The sequence below is a fragment of the Mustela lutreola genome, chromosome 4 (genome assembly GCF_030435805.1).
Source record: "Mustela lutreola isolate mMusLut2 chromosome 4, mMusLut2.pri, whole genome shotgun sequence".
Lineage (NCBI taxonomy): Eukaryota > Metazoa > Chordata > Mammalia > Carnivora > Mustelidae > Mustela > Mustela lutreola.
In genome coordinates this window covers 115,821,245-115,840,214 of record NC_081293.1, presented here as the reverse complement: position 1 = coordinate 115,840,214, position 18,970 = coordinate 115,821,245, and the positions used below count along the sequence as shown (strand labels likewise).

Below are 18,970 nucleotides of genomic sequence, written 5' to 3'. Positions count from 1 at the left end.
CATGCAATCCATGCCCTATATAATACCCACCAGCTGGTACCCCAACCTCCCACCCCCCCGCCACTTCAAACCCCGCAGATTGTTTTTCAGAGTCCATAGTCTCTCAAGATTCACCTCCCCTTCCAATTTCCCCCAACTCCCTTCTCCTCTCTAACTCCCCATGTCCTCCATGCTATTTGTTATGCTCCACAAATAAGTGAAACCATATGATAATTGACTCTCTCTGCTTGACTTATTTCACTCAGCATAATCTCCTCCAGTCCCGTCCATGTTGCTACAAAAGTTGGGTATTCATCGTTTCTGATGGAGGCATAATACTCCATCGTGTATATGGACCACATCTTCCTTATCCATTCGTCCATTGAAGGGCATCTTGGTTCTTTCCATAATTTGGCGACCGTGGCCATTGCTGCTATAAACACTGGGGTACAGATGGCCCTTCTTTTCACTCCATCTGTATCTTTGGGGTAAATACCCAGGAGTGCAATTACAGGGTCATAGGGAAGTTCTATTTTTAATTTCTTGAGGAATCTCCACACTGTTCTCCAAAGAGGTTGCACCAACTTGCATTCCCACCAACAGTGTAAGAGGGTTCCCCTTTCTCCATATCCCCTCCAACACATGTTGTTTCCTGTCTTGCTAATGTTGGCCATTCTAACTGGTGTAAGGTGATATCTCAATGTGGTTTTAATTTGAATCTCCCTGAGGGCTAATGATGATGAACATTTTTTCATGTGTCTGATAGCCATTTGTATGTCTTCATTGGAGAAGTGTCTGTTCATGTCTTCTGCCCATTTTTTTTATATGATTGCCTGTTTTGTGTGTGTTGAGTTTGAGGAGTTCATTATAGATTCTGGATATCAACCTTTTGTCTGTACTGTCATTTGCAAATATCTTCTCCCATTCCGTGGGTTGCCTCTTTGTTTTTTTGACTGTTTCCTTTGCTGTGCAGAAGCTTTTGATTTTGATGAATGTCTATACTGCCTAGAGCAATCTATACTTTAAATGCCATTCCGATCAAAATTCTACCGGTATTCTTCAAAGAGCTGGAACAAATAATCCAAAAATTTGTAAGGAATCAGAAGAGACCCCAAATCGCTAAGGAAATGTTGAGAAACAAAAATAAATCAGGGCTGGGGCGCCTGGGTGGCTCAGTGGGTTAAGCCGCTGCCTTCAGCTCAGGTCATGATCTCAGGGTCCTGGGATCGAGTCCCGCATCGGGCTCTCTGCTCAGCAGAGAGCCTACTTCCTCCTCTCTCTCTGCCTCTCTGCCTACTTGTGATCTCTCTCTATCAAATAAATAAAATCTTAAAAAAAAATAAATCAGGGCATCATGTTACCTGATTTCAAGCTTTATTACAAAGCTGTGATCACCAAGACAGCATGGTAGTGGCATAAAAACAGATACATAGACCAGTGGAACAGAGTAGAGAGCCCAGATATGGACCCTCAACTCTATGGTCAATTAATCTTCGACAAAACAGGAAAAAATATACAGTGGAAAAAAGACAGTCTCTTCAATAAATGGTGCTGGGAAAACTGGACAGCTATATGTAGAAGAATGAAACTCGACCATTCTCTTACACCGTACACAAAGATAAACTCAAAATGGATAAAAGACCTCAATGTGAGACAGGAATCCATCAGAATCCTAGAGGAGAACATAGGCAGTAATCTCTTTGATATCAGCCACAGCAACTTCTTTCAAGATATGTCTCCAAAGGCAAAGGAAACAAAAGCGAAAATAAACTTTTGGGACTTCATCAAAATCAAAAGCTTCTGCACAGCAAAGGATACTTGATTACTTCTAACAAGTAAGGCTGTAAACAGATGGTCCAAATGACTATGTGGCTAAGTGGTTTATCAATAAAACCTGATTTACTCAGTGAGTATGCCACTTACTCTTCTATAGGAAAAGCACACACAGCACATTATATAATTTTCTTAGACTTGAGTTCAAATGTTCCATAATTCTTTTTTTAAAAAACATTTATTTATTTGACAGAGAGAGAGAGAGACAGCGAGAAAGGAAACACAATCAGAGGGAGTATGAGAGGGAGAAGGAGGCTTCCCGCCAAGCAGGGAGCCCAATGCGGGGCTGGATCCCAGGACCATGGGATCATGACCCGAGCTGAAGGCAGTTACTTAACAACTGAGCCACCCAGGTGCCCCTGTTCCATACTCTTACTATGTTTTGTTTTGTTTTGTTTTTTCTTTTTTAAAGAATTTTAAATAGAAAACTGGGTTTTAAAATCACAGAGTGTGCATCACACATTTGCTGTACTAACATTAGATTATAAAACTGGGTGCAGTGTCAATTTAATTGCCAGCTGTAGAGAGACCAGATACATGGTAAATGATCAGTATTCATTGCTCGGTTTTCTTCATGTCCAAGATGCCATCACAGTTGTTAAGACCTTAAAAGATAAAATTAGGATTGGCAATTATAATTATAAGATGCCATCGAAGGTAAGATACAACTCTACTTCAGAGTTCCCAAAATGTAAAAAATCTGTATCTGGAGATCAATGAAATATGATACTGTTATTAGCCATTAAGAAATACTTACTGAGGGCCTTCTATTGTCCATAGTTTTAGCATTGGGAACTGTTAGGTATATAAAAATACTATACATAGTCTCTGACCTTGGGGGATTTAAAGTACAGTTAAGGGGTGCCTGGCTGTCTCAGTCAGTTAAGTATCCAACTCTTGATTTCAGTGCAAGTCTTGATCTCAGGAGCAGGAGATGGAGCCTGCTTAGGATTCTCTCTCTCCCTCTCCCTCTGCCCCTCCTCCTTTCCCTCTAAAAAAAAAAAGAAAAAAAAATGACAGCTTTAATTTTGGGGATTAGTCCGAAAAGAGAATCAGGGCATATTTACATTCAAATGCTACAGATTCTGTGCTATTTTATTTTTGTTTAATACTCAAGAGTTACTGTTGAACATTAATACTCTCCGTTAGGTACTGCTGGGCATATACTAATTACAGATACTAACTCTTATACAGAGTTCTACTGAACACATCATAAATACTGGAGAAAGAAACAAAGCAAAAATTGCAAGACTTGGGTCAGAAAATTTCAAATAAATTGCTTTAGTGTTCCTGGACTCTCTCACAAACTAATTAGGGGAAGAGGTCAACAAAAGCATCCTGCCCACATGGGAAGCAGCTACTCTATGTAACATTCAATACAGTCATGGCTTACAATAAGGAAGAATTGACTGCTTATTAAGAATGCTAAGGGACGGCTCGGTGGCTCAGCAAGTTAAGCACCTGCCTTCGGCTCACGTCATGATCTTGGGGTCCTGAGATCAAGCCTTCTTAGGGCTCCCTGTTCAGCAGGAGTCTGCTTCTCATCCCCCTCACCTCTCGTTCTCTCTCTCAAACAGATAAAGTCTTTTTCTTTTCAAGAAATGCTAAAAAGTGCAAACTGCATCATCAAAATTTTATTGGGAAATATGAGTGAGGGCATATGAACTTCTTTGCAGTTGGTAAATATTATTTCTGATGAAACAGCATTTTTGTAAGAAAACATTGCTTGGGTTAAGACTTAAAAAAAACCCAAGTTATGGGGTGCCTGGGTGGATCAGTTGGTTAAGTGTCTGACTCTTAATTTTGGCTCAGGTCATCATCTCAGCATCCTGAGACTGAGAATAATGTTGTTGGGATCTGTGCTCAGCGGTGTGTCTGCTTCTCTCCCTCTCCCTCTGCCTCTGCCCCTCCCTCTGCTCAGGTACGTATGCACACACTCTCTCTCTAAAATAAATTAATAAATCTTAAAAAAAAATACCTAAGTTATTTCTCAGGAGAAAACAGAGTTTGGGACCCTGGGAACAGTGAGGCCCAAGGACAACAAATATCATTTTAAACAAAAACTATATCTACTTGGAATTAGGCAGTTGTATGCTGCTGATACAGATTTACTTTATGTTATAGTTTTTAAAAAAGTAATTCTTGTCTTAAATGAAGAAGTAACACAGGGCAAGGATTTAAAGTACCTTTCCGGTGCCAACACGAATAAGATAGAGCATGCCAAAAGCGAGAATCAGAGATCACTATTAAACTAAAGGAAAAGACAACACTGAACATCATTTAATTCAAGGGTCATCTTCTGTGATATCTATGTATGAGGTGTTGTACCAACTGTGGGGAGAATCACAAAGACATAAAAACATATCCCTGTCCAATCTGATCTAATAGCAAAGGCAAGAAATTAACTCAAGTAAGTACACAGTAAAATATAATCAGCATTACAACAGAGTTACAAGAAAAGTGATCATACACATCACTTCTGTTGTTGATATCTTGGAAAGCTTGATAGAAGAGTTGGCATTTTATTATTATTTTTTAAAGATTTTATTTATTTGTCAGAGAGAGAGAGAGAGAGAGAGAGAGAGCATGCACAAGCAGGCAGAGGCAGAGAGAGAAGCAGGCTTCCTGTCGAGCAAGGGACTCGACCCCAGAACCCTGGGATCATGACTTAAGCCAAAGACAGCGGCTTAACTGACTGAGCCACCCAGGCATCCCAAGAGTTGGCATTTTAAACAGGCCTTAAAAAATGTGTAGGACTTTAATAACTGGAGTTGGGGGGAAAAAGCATTTTGGGCTAAGGGGAAAGCATGGAAAAAGAGAAAGTCATGTAATATTTAAGGAGTTGTGGGATGTCCTGCAATTAGTGCCCAATCAGGATGAGCACACAGGAGATAAAACAGAAGATACACATCAGGAATTGGAAGACTTTTCAAACCCAAGCCAAGAGGCTGGTCCTCAGAAAGGAGGCTTAAGGGATCCAGGTTTCAAGTAATCAAGGTTATGCCTTAGGAAGACTAGCTAGATGACAATGTCCAGGATGGACCAGAGGAGAAACAGGCTGCAGGAGAAGAGATCACTTAGGAAGCTACCATAATCATCCTAGCAAAAGGTACTACTGGAAAGAGAAGGTTCATGTATGAAAACTTTCTGAAGAAGAAATGATAGGATTAAATGTCAATCAGCTGGATAGGATTAATCTGATGTTTGCAGCTTGGGTATCCCAGAGGATAGGCAGAAAGTCTATAATCGGTGATGTGGGAGCCATAGGAGCCCTTGACCCTGAACTGTATAGTAATAAAGGGGAAGGACGGGTAGTAGTAAATTTTAGAGTATGCAGGCTTTATGGGATGTTGTTGTCTGAGCAGAAGGTTCAGAACAGAAAATCATTCAAGATGGCTTCCAGCTCTCTTTTGCCTGACTGTTTCAGAACTGCCTTTGGCCTTATTCCTTTGGCCTACTCCTCCATGAAATAAATATTGAGTGAGTGTGTACTGAGTGCCAAGGACTGTTCTAGACAGTTGGGGCAAATCAGTTAACAAAACAGAAAATAAAATTCTTGCTTTCAAGGAACTTGCATTTCAGTTGGAAGAGACAGACAAAAATTACAGATAATTAAATGAACACAGTATATTATGTTAAAAGTCAAAAATGGGATTACAAAGAGAAAAGACTAAGAAGTATGAGGAGTAGAGATTCTGGGGCAGGGGTAGGGGTAGAGATTACATTGAGAGATGCAGCAAGTCACAGCCTTTGCTTCCCAGCCCAGTGTTATTAACAAAGGGTACTGTTGGGACATCGTTAACCACATTCCCCAGCTTCGTCTTAATGAAAGCACATGAGAGGGTCATTAAGTTTCCACAGACTCCCTGACTTCTCACCACCATCCCTCACCTAACTGATCACATTCCTCTCTCGGCATTAATGGCCAGAGAGCTGAAAGCTAAATTTGTGATCTTCTTCCAAAACACAGATGGAGCCTCATGGCATTTTTTGTATTTGTTTCCATCTTACTTTCCAAACATTCGTTTTTCTACTGCGTTGATTTCATCACATGCTTTTACTCCTATTGTGTATTTTTTGTCGGTTAAAATCCAATTTAAATCTCCTGAAGTATAAAGAAATATGCAAAACTAAACTGTTCAAGTTATTTGTTTTTTATGATCTGGACCTCTTTTTCACACCCAAATTAGTGGTTTTAATTAAGGTCGAACCTGTTAATACACTTAAACGCGTAGCCTGTATGTCATCCAGTGAGAGGTCTATCTGCCTTCCCTACTGGTCAGACAGTTTGGATACTTACATGAAATTCACACAGCCGGTGCCAGCAGGTGGAGCGATCCAGACGAAGCTGAGGTTGGTTGTGGGCAGATGACTCACATGTGAGGCCACCACACTGCACATAAACTGGTTACCAAACTGGTGGTCAGACATGATCCCTAAGACACAGAAAGGAAGAGAAGCTGTCATAAAAACAACAAAACAAGCTCTTTCTTATCATGGCATGAACAATATTTTCTGGACATTTTTCTTGTATGCTAAGATTCATCATGTTGTTTGGCTGCTCTGTAAGTTATGCAATTTTCCGTGTCCTGTTGGTAGAAGGATTTTAATAATTTAAAACATTTTTGTTACGGGGTAATCTACTAGTTTCATTGCTCTCGTAGTTGCTCTGCTTTTGATTTTCTTGATAGGTCTCTGTCCGTCAACAAAGACTACCAGGGCCATATCTACCGTATAACAAGGGTGGACTTAGTGGAAGTGTTTACAGCAAACAAGACTAAATTATATTGGGAACTGGGAAGTATCTCAGTAAGAGGATATCAGCAAAGGCTTGTTAAACTCTTTGGGCTTAAGGTAGGTCATTTTAGACAGTAGGGGGATCAAGTTGTCCTGGGAATTTCCTGATTTTAGTACTGAAATTCCTGCATCCTGGGACCACCTAATCTTGCTGGGGAGGTTATAGGGATACGCGGTTTTGCTTCTGGATTTGGTGCCATCAGAAAGTGGGGGCAATTTTATCACGGAGTGCCTTATTAATCTGTATATGGGAGACATGAAGAGTGACACAGCCTAAAGTTGTGATTGATAAAATTCAAGTCAGCATGGAGAGGGGGATGGTCATTTTTGTGATTTGCACCATGTTCTTGCTTTTGTTTGTATGCAGATTTGATTACAAAGTGGTCTTGGTTTTGGCTCAAGCCATCAGTTTAAGGTGGCCCTGTCTGATGTTGATTGTCTGATGTCTGATCTGTAAAACCGTTTACATTCCATGTGAGAATACCACAGCCCAGCTGTGAGGGCCAGGTCAGCTCCCAGCTGAGCTATCTGGAGATGCTTTTTTTTTTTTAAGAAGATGAGTCTCTTAGTTGACATCTGATATAAAATATTTATTTATTATTATTTTTTTTTCTTTTTAAATTAGCATTTTTGTTTTCCTTGGGTAAATGAAATTCCAGTACCCAATAGTAGAATTACTGGATCATATGGTATTTCTATTTTTAAATTTTTTTTTATAAATATATAATATATTTTTATCCCCAGGGGTACAGGTCTGTGAATTACCAGGTTTACACACTTCACAGCACTCACCGTAGCACATACCCTCCCCAATGTCCATAACTCTACCACCCTGACATAAAGTATTAACAAATAACTCAACACTAAGAAAATAAACAACTCAAGTTTTAAAAAATAAGCAAAAGACCTGAATAGACACCTCATCAAAAAATATACAGAAGACAAGTAAATATGTGAAAAGATGTTCAACATCATAGGTCATTAGAGTATTGCAAATTAAAACAACAATGAAATGCCAATTCCCAAACTATTAGGACCATAGTACAAAACAATGACAACACCAAATGCTGGTGAGGATGTGAAACAAAAAGAACGCTTGTTCATCGTTGGTGAGAATACAGAATGGTACAGCCACTTTGGAAGACAATTTGGCATTTTCTTATAGAAATAAACATATGCTTACTGTACGATCCAGCAATCATGCTCCACAGTATTTACCCAAATAAATTAAAGATTTCTGTCCACACGAAAACCTGCACATGGATGTTTACAGAAATCTTATTCATACTTGTCAGATTGGAAGCAACCAAGCTACCCTTCAATAAGTGAATGGAATGGAACTGTGGACACTCCAAACAATGGGGTATGTATTCAGAGCCAAAAGGCCATGAGCTACCAAACCATTACAAGACATGGATAAATAAATGCATTTTACTAAATGAAAGAAGCCGATGTGGAAAGACTACATATTGTATGATTCCAGCTCTACGACATTCTGGAAAAGGCAAAACTATGGAGACAGTCAAAACATCCCCAGTTGCCAGGGGTTAGGAGGGAGGCAAGGATGAAAAGGCAGAACATAAAGGATTTTTAGGGCAGTGAAACGATTCCATTTAATACTACAATAGTGGACACATGTCACTATATATTTGTTAAAACACAAAGAATGCACAACATTAAGAGTGAATCCTCATGTGAACTAGGGACTCCGAGTGATAATGATGTGTCAGTGTAGGTTAATCTGTTGTAACAAATGTATCACTGTAGTTCAGGAAGCTGACAATAGTGGGGAGTTGTGGGGGGAAGGGGAGCATATGGGAATTGTCTATACTTTCCATTCAGTTTTGCTGTGACCTAAAATGCTCTAAACCCAAATTTTATTAATAGTAATATTAATAAAAGTATCGCCAGGAATGAGCAATTAGACAAAAAATTCACTTCCAGGCTTCATGAACTTAGGCAAATGACTTACTCTGAAACCCAGTTTTCTTGTCTATAAAATGGAAATACCATGGCCTTTTCACCCCAAAGTTATTGTGAGAATGAAGTGATCCAATACATTGAGTAGAGTCCCCACCATGTTTGCACAGTTACCCTTTCTACACGTCATCATAACAGTTCATACCTGATCATCACAGCACTTGACCTACAAGGGGGTAGATCTTTAACTGCTATATTCCAAGCAACTATCTTAATGTCTGACACATCACATATAGTCAAGAAATGTTTTTTTCTGAATCAATACAAGAATGACTTAACTAAAAACATTAAAAGCAACAGAAAAGATATCACATATGTTATATTACCTAGTGAAACAGAATCTTCTAGAATAAAGGAATAGGTCATACTGGATAAAGAAAGAGAAAAACAAATCTGTATTTTGACATAGCCTAGTGGTGCCTTTTTTCTCATGCAAGTTTTTATTTTTTTAAGCTACATCTTGAGACGAAATTCATCAAGCCAGAGAAACCACAAGGTTAGGGAGGATAAAAGACTCCCCTGGGAAATCATAGAGTGCTGTAGCAGACTCAAAAGCCATGACTCAGGAATTGCCACTCGACTCTGTTTGGGCATAAAGCAGAAATCCTGCGTGTGTGTGGAAAATGACACATCTGACCAAAAAAAAAAAAAAAAAATACAAGTATTCCAGCCACAATCGTGTGGGAAGGGAAATGAATCAAACAAATAAGGCTTCAGGGTTTCACAGCCTTGGGAACAGAATTCACATTCAAGTAGCTCCCTATTCTTCAGAACCCCTCCTAGAAAGTGAGTCTATGTCTAGGCTGCATATTACTTCACAATATTTTATAAAATAGCTACACTGTTGTAATTATGACACACCTCACTCTGGGTAAATTTGCCACAGAACAACATTCTTGCCATCCAGCTGTCTGGCACAGTAGTTCCTCCAACAAGGTTGCACAATGGCATCATCTGAAGAGATGGGATAACTACTCTACTGGTTCCTAGAGATTCTGAATTAACTGGGTGGGGATACAGCCTGGATACTGGGAGTTTCAGAAGCTCACCAAGCAATTTCAAGGTGCAGTCAAGAACATGCAAAAAATGTGTCTTAGAAGATGTTGTCCAGGCTTCAGAGCTTGGAATAATACCAACAGGGCACCAATAGAACAGTTCAAAAGTATCCAGCACTGTCTTATACAAGGGCCCTGATAGTAATGCAAAATATTCAGTCCTTTTACCCACTAATCCTAGAACCACCCAAACATGTATTCTGAGGGCCTTTTACATACCTTCAAATACTAGGAGTGTGCAGTGGTCTTTGCTTTTTTTAACAAAGAGCCCTAACCTACTCTACTGCTTTCACATTTTCTTTTTGTTTTTAATTGAAGTATAATTATCTTACAGTGTTATATTCATTTTAGGTGTATAATGACCCAATAATCCAATACATTACCCCATGCTGATCACAAGGGTAATTTTTTTTTCACAAGGGTAATTTTGATACCCTTTATCTTTTTCAGTCATTCCCCCACTCACCTCCCTCTGCCAACCACCAATTTGTCCTCTGTATTTAAGAATCTGGTTTTCCCTTCTGTTTGTTTTGCTTCTTAAATTCCATATATTATGGAACCATATGGTAATTGTCTTTGTCAGACTTATTTTAGTTAGCATTATAACCTCTAAGTCCATTCATGTTGTTGCAAGGTGCAAGATCTCATTCTTTTTTTTGCGGCTAACATTCTATCATATATATACAACATATGATAATAAATTTTTTTATGCATTCATCTGTGGATGGACATTTGAGTTGCTTCCATATCTTGGTTACCACTTTTTTTTTCTTTTCAGTGTAACAGTATTCCTTGTTTTTGCAGCACACCCAGTGCTCCATGTAATACGTGCCCTCCCGATTTTAACTGGCATTTTCTTTGAAAATATCTAAAAGTTGGTCAGAGCTGCAACTATTAGCAATCTGTTCATCTTAATATTGACCAGCAGGAAATAACAGTATTTACAGAATACCCACTTGGGCTCAAACATTCTGTTAGGCCCTGTGGAGGTGCACAGAAGAAACACAGGCTGTGGTCCCTATCCCGAAATGAGTGAAGAGTTATGAAATAGGAGAAGAGTGACTAATAGAAACAATTGCAATAACGGTTATGATAATACTTAATTGAGCACTTAGTATGGCTTAGTGCTATTGTAAGCATTTCATGAATATTAACTTACTTGAGGCTCTTAAGAACCCCCCATGATGTAGGAGCTGTTAGTTTCTGCATTTTACCTGTGATGACCCTCAGACAATGCAGATAAAAGAATGTGTTCCTGGTCATAGAGAAAGTGGAGAGTGTAGTGTGGGTTCAGACCAGAGCCCTTGCAATCCAGTCAGAAATGGCACTATTGAAGAGGGAGGCTGGAGCAGAGTCTTGAGAGAAAAGCCACGATTTCCCATGTTTGTTTTTACATGAGGCAGCAGAGTATAATCAAGAGACTGTCCCCTCACTCTGCCACACATGGCTGAATGACCTTGTCAGGGTACCCCCTCTCAAGTTTCAGTTCTGGCATCTGTAAACTGCTGGTCCGTGATCACTAAGACCCCCTTCAGTTCCATAGCTCTCTGAGTACAATCCAAAAGAATAGAAGAAAATATGGAAGGAAATCTCACAAAGGCAGACATAATGAGCAGAGGTGCAAATATAAAATGAGTACGAAGAGGAGGGCCGTCAGACTCAGCTTCTAGAGTTCTATGAAACAACAATTTACTGCCTCCGCCACAGTGATCTTAATGGCTTGTGTCATGAAAGACGTATACCATCTAATTAACATAGGTGATTTGGGAACCTATTCTTGGGACAACTGAAATTTGAATTTGATAATGAATTTAAGTTTACGATGGTGCTTTCCCTGCTGCATGCTGGATAATAGGATATATACTGAGTTTTTAATATTACTAGGAAAAGGGAAAATCAGATCCGCAATAGAACTTAATTACATGTATCTCAGGGATATACATACTTATTAAATGTATATGTGTGTGCCACAGTAATAATAAAAATTTTATTTCCTTGCTGTGTGTACATGTAAACTCTCGTGCAAAACACTGTTCATGTGGAACTTCTTCCTCAGAGAAAAAAGCTGTACTTTTCCAAGTACATTATGGACTCTGAGAGACAATAAGCACTTCAAGAAGTATGGCTCTCCTGACCTAACTTTGGGTAAAGAAAGTCAAGTACAATTTCAAACTCTGAAGTTCTACAAATTAATAACTTGTCTAGCAAGATCTTAAAGCATCCATGTTATAAACACATTTTCTTTTTGAATATTGTGTATATACACTTGAAAAATAGAATATTCACAATCTAGCCACACTTTCTATATTAGAGTCAGTACAACTCTTTGACATAGTATGAGTGTTTTAAATTCATCAAGGCATTCGAACCACTGGATATCTAGTGTAAAAATATCTCATATTTGTCTTCTTAATGATTACTGTGGTTAAAGGATATAAATCTATGCCAGAGTTTCCTTTACCCACATTATACTTCTGCAAGATGAGGCTCACAGTGTCTTTAATTGTTCTAAAGTTGCTTCCATGATTCCTTTCAAGACAGTGATACACATTTCTTTGCCTTCTGGGATGTCATTTTCCTTGACAAGTCTTCAGTTATTTTAAGTTTGTGACTAAACCTTGTATGAACTCTATTTTCCCAAAGGAATAGCTTTCTAAGCTTTTAATGTGCACACCTTGGATCTTCAGAACTGTAACTGAAAGTTCTATAATTTCCTCCATCTCTACAACAAAATGCACATAATCTCATAAAAATGTAGGCCATTCACTTCTAAGAAGCACACCGAAGACTTTATTACTCAAAATAACCAATGTAGTGGAAAAGTTACACATTTGTGTTGGGTTTATTCCATATTTTGTAGATTAAAGATGTGGATAACTCCAATCTGTTTAGTGTGTGATTTGCCATGGTTAGTGTGAAAGTGGGTAGAAACTTGCCCTGGTTTAAACTAGTTTATTTTTCACAGATTTCAAGCACTACGATATCTGTGTATGAGACACTGCCAAGGAAACAGCAAGTACCTTAGTATTACAACTTTTTGTTCGTGAAAAATGTAGCTTGCATATATAAAAATGATGAAAAGTTAAAAGAAATATTATTTTACTATTTCAAACACTTTCAGAAAGTACAGTAGAATGCTGTTGTGTCAAGAAGTTTTAGTAATCTATTAACTTATGTCTACATGAAGAGCAGAAGATAAGATAAATATTTAAGGTGATTTCTAATTCATTTAATTTTTATCATTTGCTCTTTCCTTAAAAGGGGTTTCTAAAGGCTTCAATCAGTTAATTAAAAAAAAAAAAAAACTGGGACACCTGGGTGGCTCAGTTGGTTAAGCAGCTGCCTTCGGCTCAGGTCATGATCCCAGCGTCCTGGGATCGAGTCCCACATCGGGCTCCTTGCTCAGCAGGGAGCCTGCTTCTCCCTCTGCCTCTGCCTGCCATTCTGTCTGCCTGTGCTCGCTCTCTCCCCCTCTCTCTCTCTGATAAATAAATAAAATCTTTTAAAAAAATAAATAAAAACAAAAATAAAAACCCAGACCCTTTGGCAAATCTGGTTTGGAAAGTTAGTGTTGTATTGTAAGTGAATAGGGAAAATGAATTATGGAGTTCCTCTTAGTCATTTTTTAAATCTTTTCATTTGATTTGAATAAGAGTAACTGTTTACTTACAGAATTTGACTTGTCTATTATTTGCCTTCTTCACTAAGTTAATATACTCCAACATTTCAACAAAGGTAACGTGATTTTACAGGCTGAAAAGTCATCACAGAACTTTCTGAAAACATCCTTACTGCAGCTTATCTGTGAAGCACCAGCCTGATGAAAATGGATATGAAAGGAACAGCTCTCGAGTTGTGCTAATAGATAATGAATAGTTCGTGCACACATGCTCGCCTATATACACACTGGGTATTGTTTCATTTTTAAAACATTGATTTAAAGGCATTTGGTTTCAGGCGTAAGTCTAGACACAAAAAAGCACGAAAACCTTTTAAAACCATTCTGAAATTGTATGTCTATGGGCATAAGTTAGAAAACGTATGAGGATTCACGCTATTTCCACCCCTCTTGTCAGTTATACACAAAAAGATGTTCTTTGAAGTCAACCTGATTCTTTCCTCACTCACTGCTGTTACAAAGATGAGAATTACTGCTGTTGCCTTCCCTCTCTTGTCCTCTTCCAGCCCTGCCATCGGCTGAATGCCTTCTCCGCGCCCAGTGTTTTAGCCCTACTATTGCCTTACTAGTACTAGAGGGACAATCGTCCGGAAGGGTTAAAGCACAGACCCTGCAGCCAGTCTGCCTGGGCTCAGATCCTTGCTCCATTACCGAGGAGCTATGGAACCTTGGGCGGGTTACTCAAAAACTCTGTCCCTCAGTTTCCTCTCCAGGAAAATGGAGATGGTTGTAATAGCGTGGTCACGAAGACTGAATGGGTACACAGCACAGAGTTAGCACTATACATGTTGAATATTATCATTCCCATTTTGGAGACCAAGGAGAATTATCCAGAACTAGTGATTTTAAGTGACTTGCAAGGATACCAGAGCTAGGGAATGACACTTAAACACATCTTCTATTTTACACTGTGCCCTGGCTTCTCCCCTACCTGTATCCTTACATGGAAGTACCTCAATTCTGGGACAGACCCCAATCCTGATCCAAAGGAAATCCTGGCCAAACAGAATGATGGAGAGCAAACCATCTGAGAGTAAGCAGGAGGAGGACCCCTTTCTCCAGGTATAATTTTAGGTCCTCCTCCTCCATCCCCCTCACCCCATCCAAACCCCTTAATTTCTCATCAAAGAATTATTGGATACTCTTTGCCCTCTTGGTAGGCACATCTCTGAATGAGATATGGATATGAGTGAGACATCTTTAGGTCAAAAGTGCTCCCCTAAAGATCAAAGCCATTCAGTTATCCTTAGGTCTATTTGGCCACTGAGTTTGACAGAGGAGCAACTTTTCCAAAGAGCTAAAGTGCAAAAGTTTGCACTAACTCAAGTTCTCTGATCCACTGGTTGAAAGTATACCTCCACTGCCCCCTCCTAACACTGCATACCACCTCCCCTCTCCCATTAACCTCTGCTGCTGGCAGGGAATCACCACATACCGTCTGCACCCAGACTTTGCAAACTGACCACACCACACTGACTACCTGGGCAGAACTCTATTTTGCCTCCTTACCTGCTGCCTGCTCCTCTGACTTGCCCTGGTATATGTTGGATTCACGGTACAACTTCCAGGCTAGAAGTCAGATTTTACACATTTGCAGGAAAGAAAAAACCAAAGAGGGAGACGCTTCAGAGATATAAACCCAAGCCCATGTAGGAGGTTGAAAAGAACCTCAGAGGCAAGGCTTTCTTAACAAAACAAAACATCCTGCATAAATAAAACTTGATACCATTGGAATAGCAATTCTCCATTTCATCTTTCCCCCCAGTCCCAGGCAACCAGCATTCAAGTCTCTGCTTTCATGAGTTTGACTATTTTAGACACCACATATAAATAGAATCATGCAGAATTGTCCTTTTGTAACTCGTTTATTTCAGTTGGCATACTGTGGTCTAGGTTCACCCATGTTGTCACATATGGCATATTGCACTGTAAGTATATAGCATATTCTATTTATCCATTCTTCCGTTGATGGACATTTAGGTTGTTTCCATTCCTTGGCTATTGGGAAGTATGCTGCAGTGAACATGAAAATGCAGATATCTCTTCAAATTCTGATTTAAACTCCTCTGGGTATCTACCCATAAGTGTTATTGCTGGATCATATGTTATTTCTATTTTATATAAAATACGGTATCACTGAGGCTCTGGGGATACTACTGATACCTCAGTTATAAACCACAGAATACAATCTAGCTAATTAAAGGAATGTTGAGTGAGATGAGGCAGCTTCTCTGGGAGACACACAGAAATAAACCTGGATGCCGCCCAGCAAGGAGTTAAGTCCACAGGACCGGGCCAACATAAAACAATAGCTGACACCACCCACTCCTTGACATCAACCATATATGGACTAAAATAACAGAACATTCACCTCAGCTATTCCAAAAAAAAAAAATAAGAACTTTCCATGACTGTACTTGATGGAATATGGATGTCCCATGCTCAGTCCCCAGCTCATACTGCACTCTTCTGTATCCAAGTCTCATGAGGGTTGTTCTAGATAGCAGGAGGAAACTAAGTTACATGCCTTCACCCCTACATAGGAAGTATGAGAATTCTATTTTGGAATAGTGGTACTCACAATATGGGAAACTTTATAAACATGTTGGATAACCATAGATGGCCTATGTCTACCACAGAGCAAGTTCAGACTCTATGAAGTTCTGATCCCAAAACAGCTAAAATAACTCATAGCTTTAAACAACCATGATTTTTAAGACTATGTCCATGAATGTACATATTGGGTTCCTTATCCCTTACCTTGCGTGAGCATTCTGTCACAGGAAAGATATTGCTTATAGCACCGAATCTATTTGATAGAACAGGCAAAGGCTCCCCATCCCCTTCCTGGAAGCCTAACAGATTTCCCAAGGAATCACATCAGAACAGATAGTGTGCCTCTGCTTTCCAACTCTGGATGGCATAAATCTGCAACAAATGGCAGACATCCTCTTAACAATCAGAGTTCCTGCTAAAGAAGGAACATCAGTGAGTTAGCATAATTTTATTAGCTCAACTAAAGAACACTATCTATCTAGTCTTGGAGTTTTTATTGACCTTTCCCCCAACCTATCAACCAATTAGAAAGTCCTTCTGATGTTCCCTCAAAATTTTCTCAACTCAGCCCCCTCTTACCTAATCTTCCTACTATGGCCTTATTTCAGGCTTTCATTATCTCTTTTTTGACCAGTACCAACAACCAGTACCAATTGGTCTCTTTGAGTTCAGTTTTGCTTCTTCAGGCTAACTCTCAGTCTCTTTGTAAAATGCAAATCTGATTTTATCATTCCACTGATTTCAATCCTTCAATGGCAATCCACATTTATAGAAGGAGGCCTAAGTTCCTCAGGGTAACATTCTGTCCCCGCTATTTCTCTGGACTCATTTATCATGATTCTTACTCACTTCACATTCCATCAAGACAAAATTGTATAAAGCTGTATGCACACACCTCTAGTTTTGCTCTTATTCTCTCTGCCTAGTCTAGGAGTCAGCAAACTATTGGCCCATGGTTCAAATCTGGACCATGGCCTGTGTTTGTATTACCACTGAGCTAAGAATGAACTTTATATTTTGAAAAAGGTGTAAAGCAAAAAGAAAAATATGTAATAGAGACATATCATCATGATCTAAAAAGCCTAAAATATTTACTACCTGGCCACTTACAGAAAAAGTTTCCTGACCTCTGGTCTAAGTACCCTTTCTTCCTCTCACATGTTTAAACCCTTACTCATCACTTAATACGCATATGAGGTCATAATTCATCTCCTCCATGAAGTTCCCCTGTAGAATCTCTTCCTGTATCCCAGATTAACATTAGGAGCAGCCCCATGCTCTCACAATACCCAGAGAATTGTGCTGTTATTGAACCTACCCATTGCATTACAAAGAGTTACCTGTCTTCCTCATTAAACTGTTAAATTTGTGTTATGAATTTTTTAAACACCAAATCTATGACAGGCACATGATAGATGTTTATGGAATGAAATGGTGCTGAATAAAGGTGTTAGTAATGACATCATGTGGTAACACAGTCATTTACATGGCAGGAGCTCTCCGTGGTACTGAAGATCCTTCCTCCAGCTTCTTTCCAGAACCTTAAGTTTTGTATTTCTCAATTATCTTCACCAGCTTCTGTAATCGCTTCATGACTTCTCCTGACACTTTCCACTTGACTTCCTGTAGAATACAAACTCTTGCCCAACTCTCTTCTTCTCCAATTAACTATACATACCTTTCAGTTAAGGCATTTATTGTCTACCAAACAGTCATAGGCTCTCCCACACTCTCTAGTCTCTCTAGTTCAAAAGGGCTGGGTGAATAATTTTGACCAATGGGATACTAGCAGAAATGATGCACACTCTTTACTAGTTGAAACTCAGAATAGAATGAGTTCTCTGGGTTCCTGTATTCCCTCGCCTTGATGGCAAAAGAAGCCACACACTAAGTTGGCATAGTCACAGTATGGAAATACCTTAGATTGCTGAGTCCCTGCATGGAGGGCAACTACCCTAGAATCTCTGACTTGTATAGAGCTGTTGAATTAAGCTGCAATTTGGGGGTTAATCTCTTACCATAGCAAAACTGAATTTCTCTGATTAATACATCCTTTTAATATAATAACTCTTATCACAGTTCATTTACTTCTAGTTCCTTCACTAGATTATAAATTTCTTAAAAGAAGTGGTTTGATCCTATTGATTTTCACAGCGCCACTCAATAATTGTTTGCTAAATGGATGAACAGACTGCTAAGTCTGCTTTCCTCTTTTCCATGACATTTCCTACTTTCAAAAAGAACAACAATCTGTTTATCTTACAGCTGTCAAAGGAAAACTGTGATGAGTGTAATTTCCTCATATGTGAAATATGGAAAACAATAGTACCCACCCCACTGGGTTCCCCAGTTAATGTATGTAAGGTATCTAGAACAAAACCCAGCACATAATAAATATACTACATAAATGTTGGCTATTACGACATCACTAAAACTTCTTTTTAGGATCCCTAAATTTCTATCCATGTCCCCAGTGACTTACAAAATCAATGATTTTTTTTTTCTGGTAAAGGCATTGATTCAATAACTCTAGTCTTTGTTTTCTTATAAAATTAATAAATTTAAAAATGTTAAATCACATATAATATAAAAATACAGTTTATACATGTATAATGTTATAATTATTGCAAACAGTTTATCTATTTATATTATGGTAGCAGCTTAAGCACCACAAGAAAACATTGGCAATGAATGAATTCTGACAACGAAACATATTTCATGTTTTTAGCTCATGTGATTCCAAATCAGATAAAATATCAATACATTTTAAAAGACAAATCACAGGAAAATATGATGTACACTACTTTCATTAAATTCATTCATTATTCATTTATAGAGTGTGAGTACTCCTGGGGGTGCGGTGGGGGTGAGAAAATCTTAAGAAGGCTCCACGCCCAGTGTGGAGCCCAATGCAGGCCTTAATCTCAAAACCCTGAGATCATGACTTGAGCAGACATACAGAGTTGGATGCTTAACTGATGGAATGCCCCATCTTTTTACATCTTTTAAATTCTGTTGTCTATGACTTTCTTGAGATGGCATCATTAGTCACAGTGAACTATGATGTCCTTACATGCAGGGCTCAATCTAA

At 38.9% G+C, this 18,970-nt stretch overlaps 1 protein-coding gene across 3 annotated transcripts in view; it reads right to left on the bottom strand.

Moving 5' to 3' along the window:
• The window catches only part of RELN (reelin), a 501,731-nt gene that overhangs the window by 360,472 nt on the left and 122,289 nt on the right, over window positions 1–18,970 (bottom strand). For all 3 annotated transcript variants that reach the window (XM_059170891.1, XM_059170889.1, XM_059170890.1), the window contains exon 3: window positions 6,113–6,248. In XM_059170891.1, the coding sequence (XP_059026874.1) occupies window positions 6,113–6,248 (136 nt within the window). The remainder of the gene's footprint in view (window positions 1–6,112; window positions 6,249–18,970) is intronic.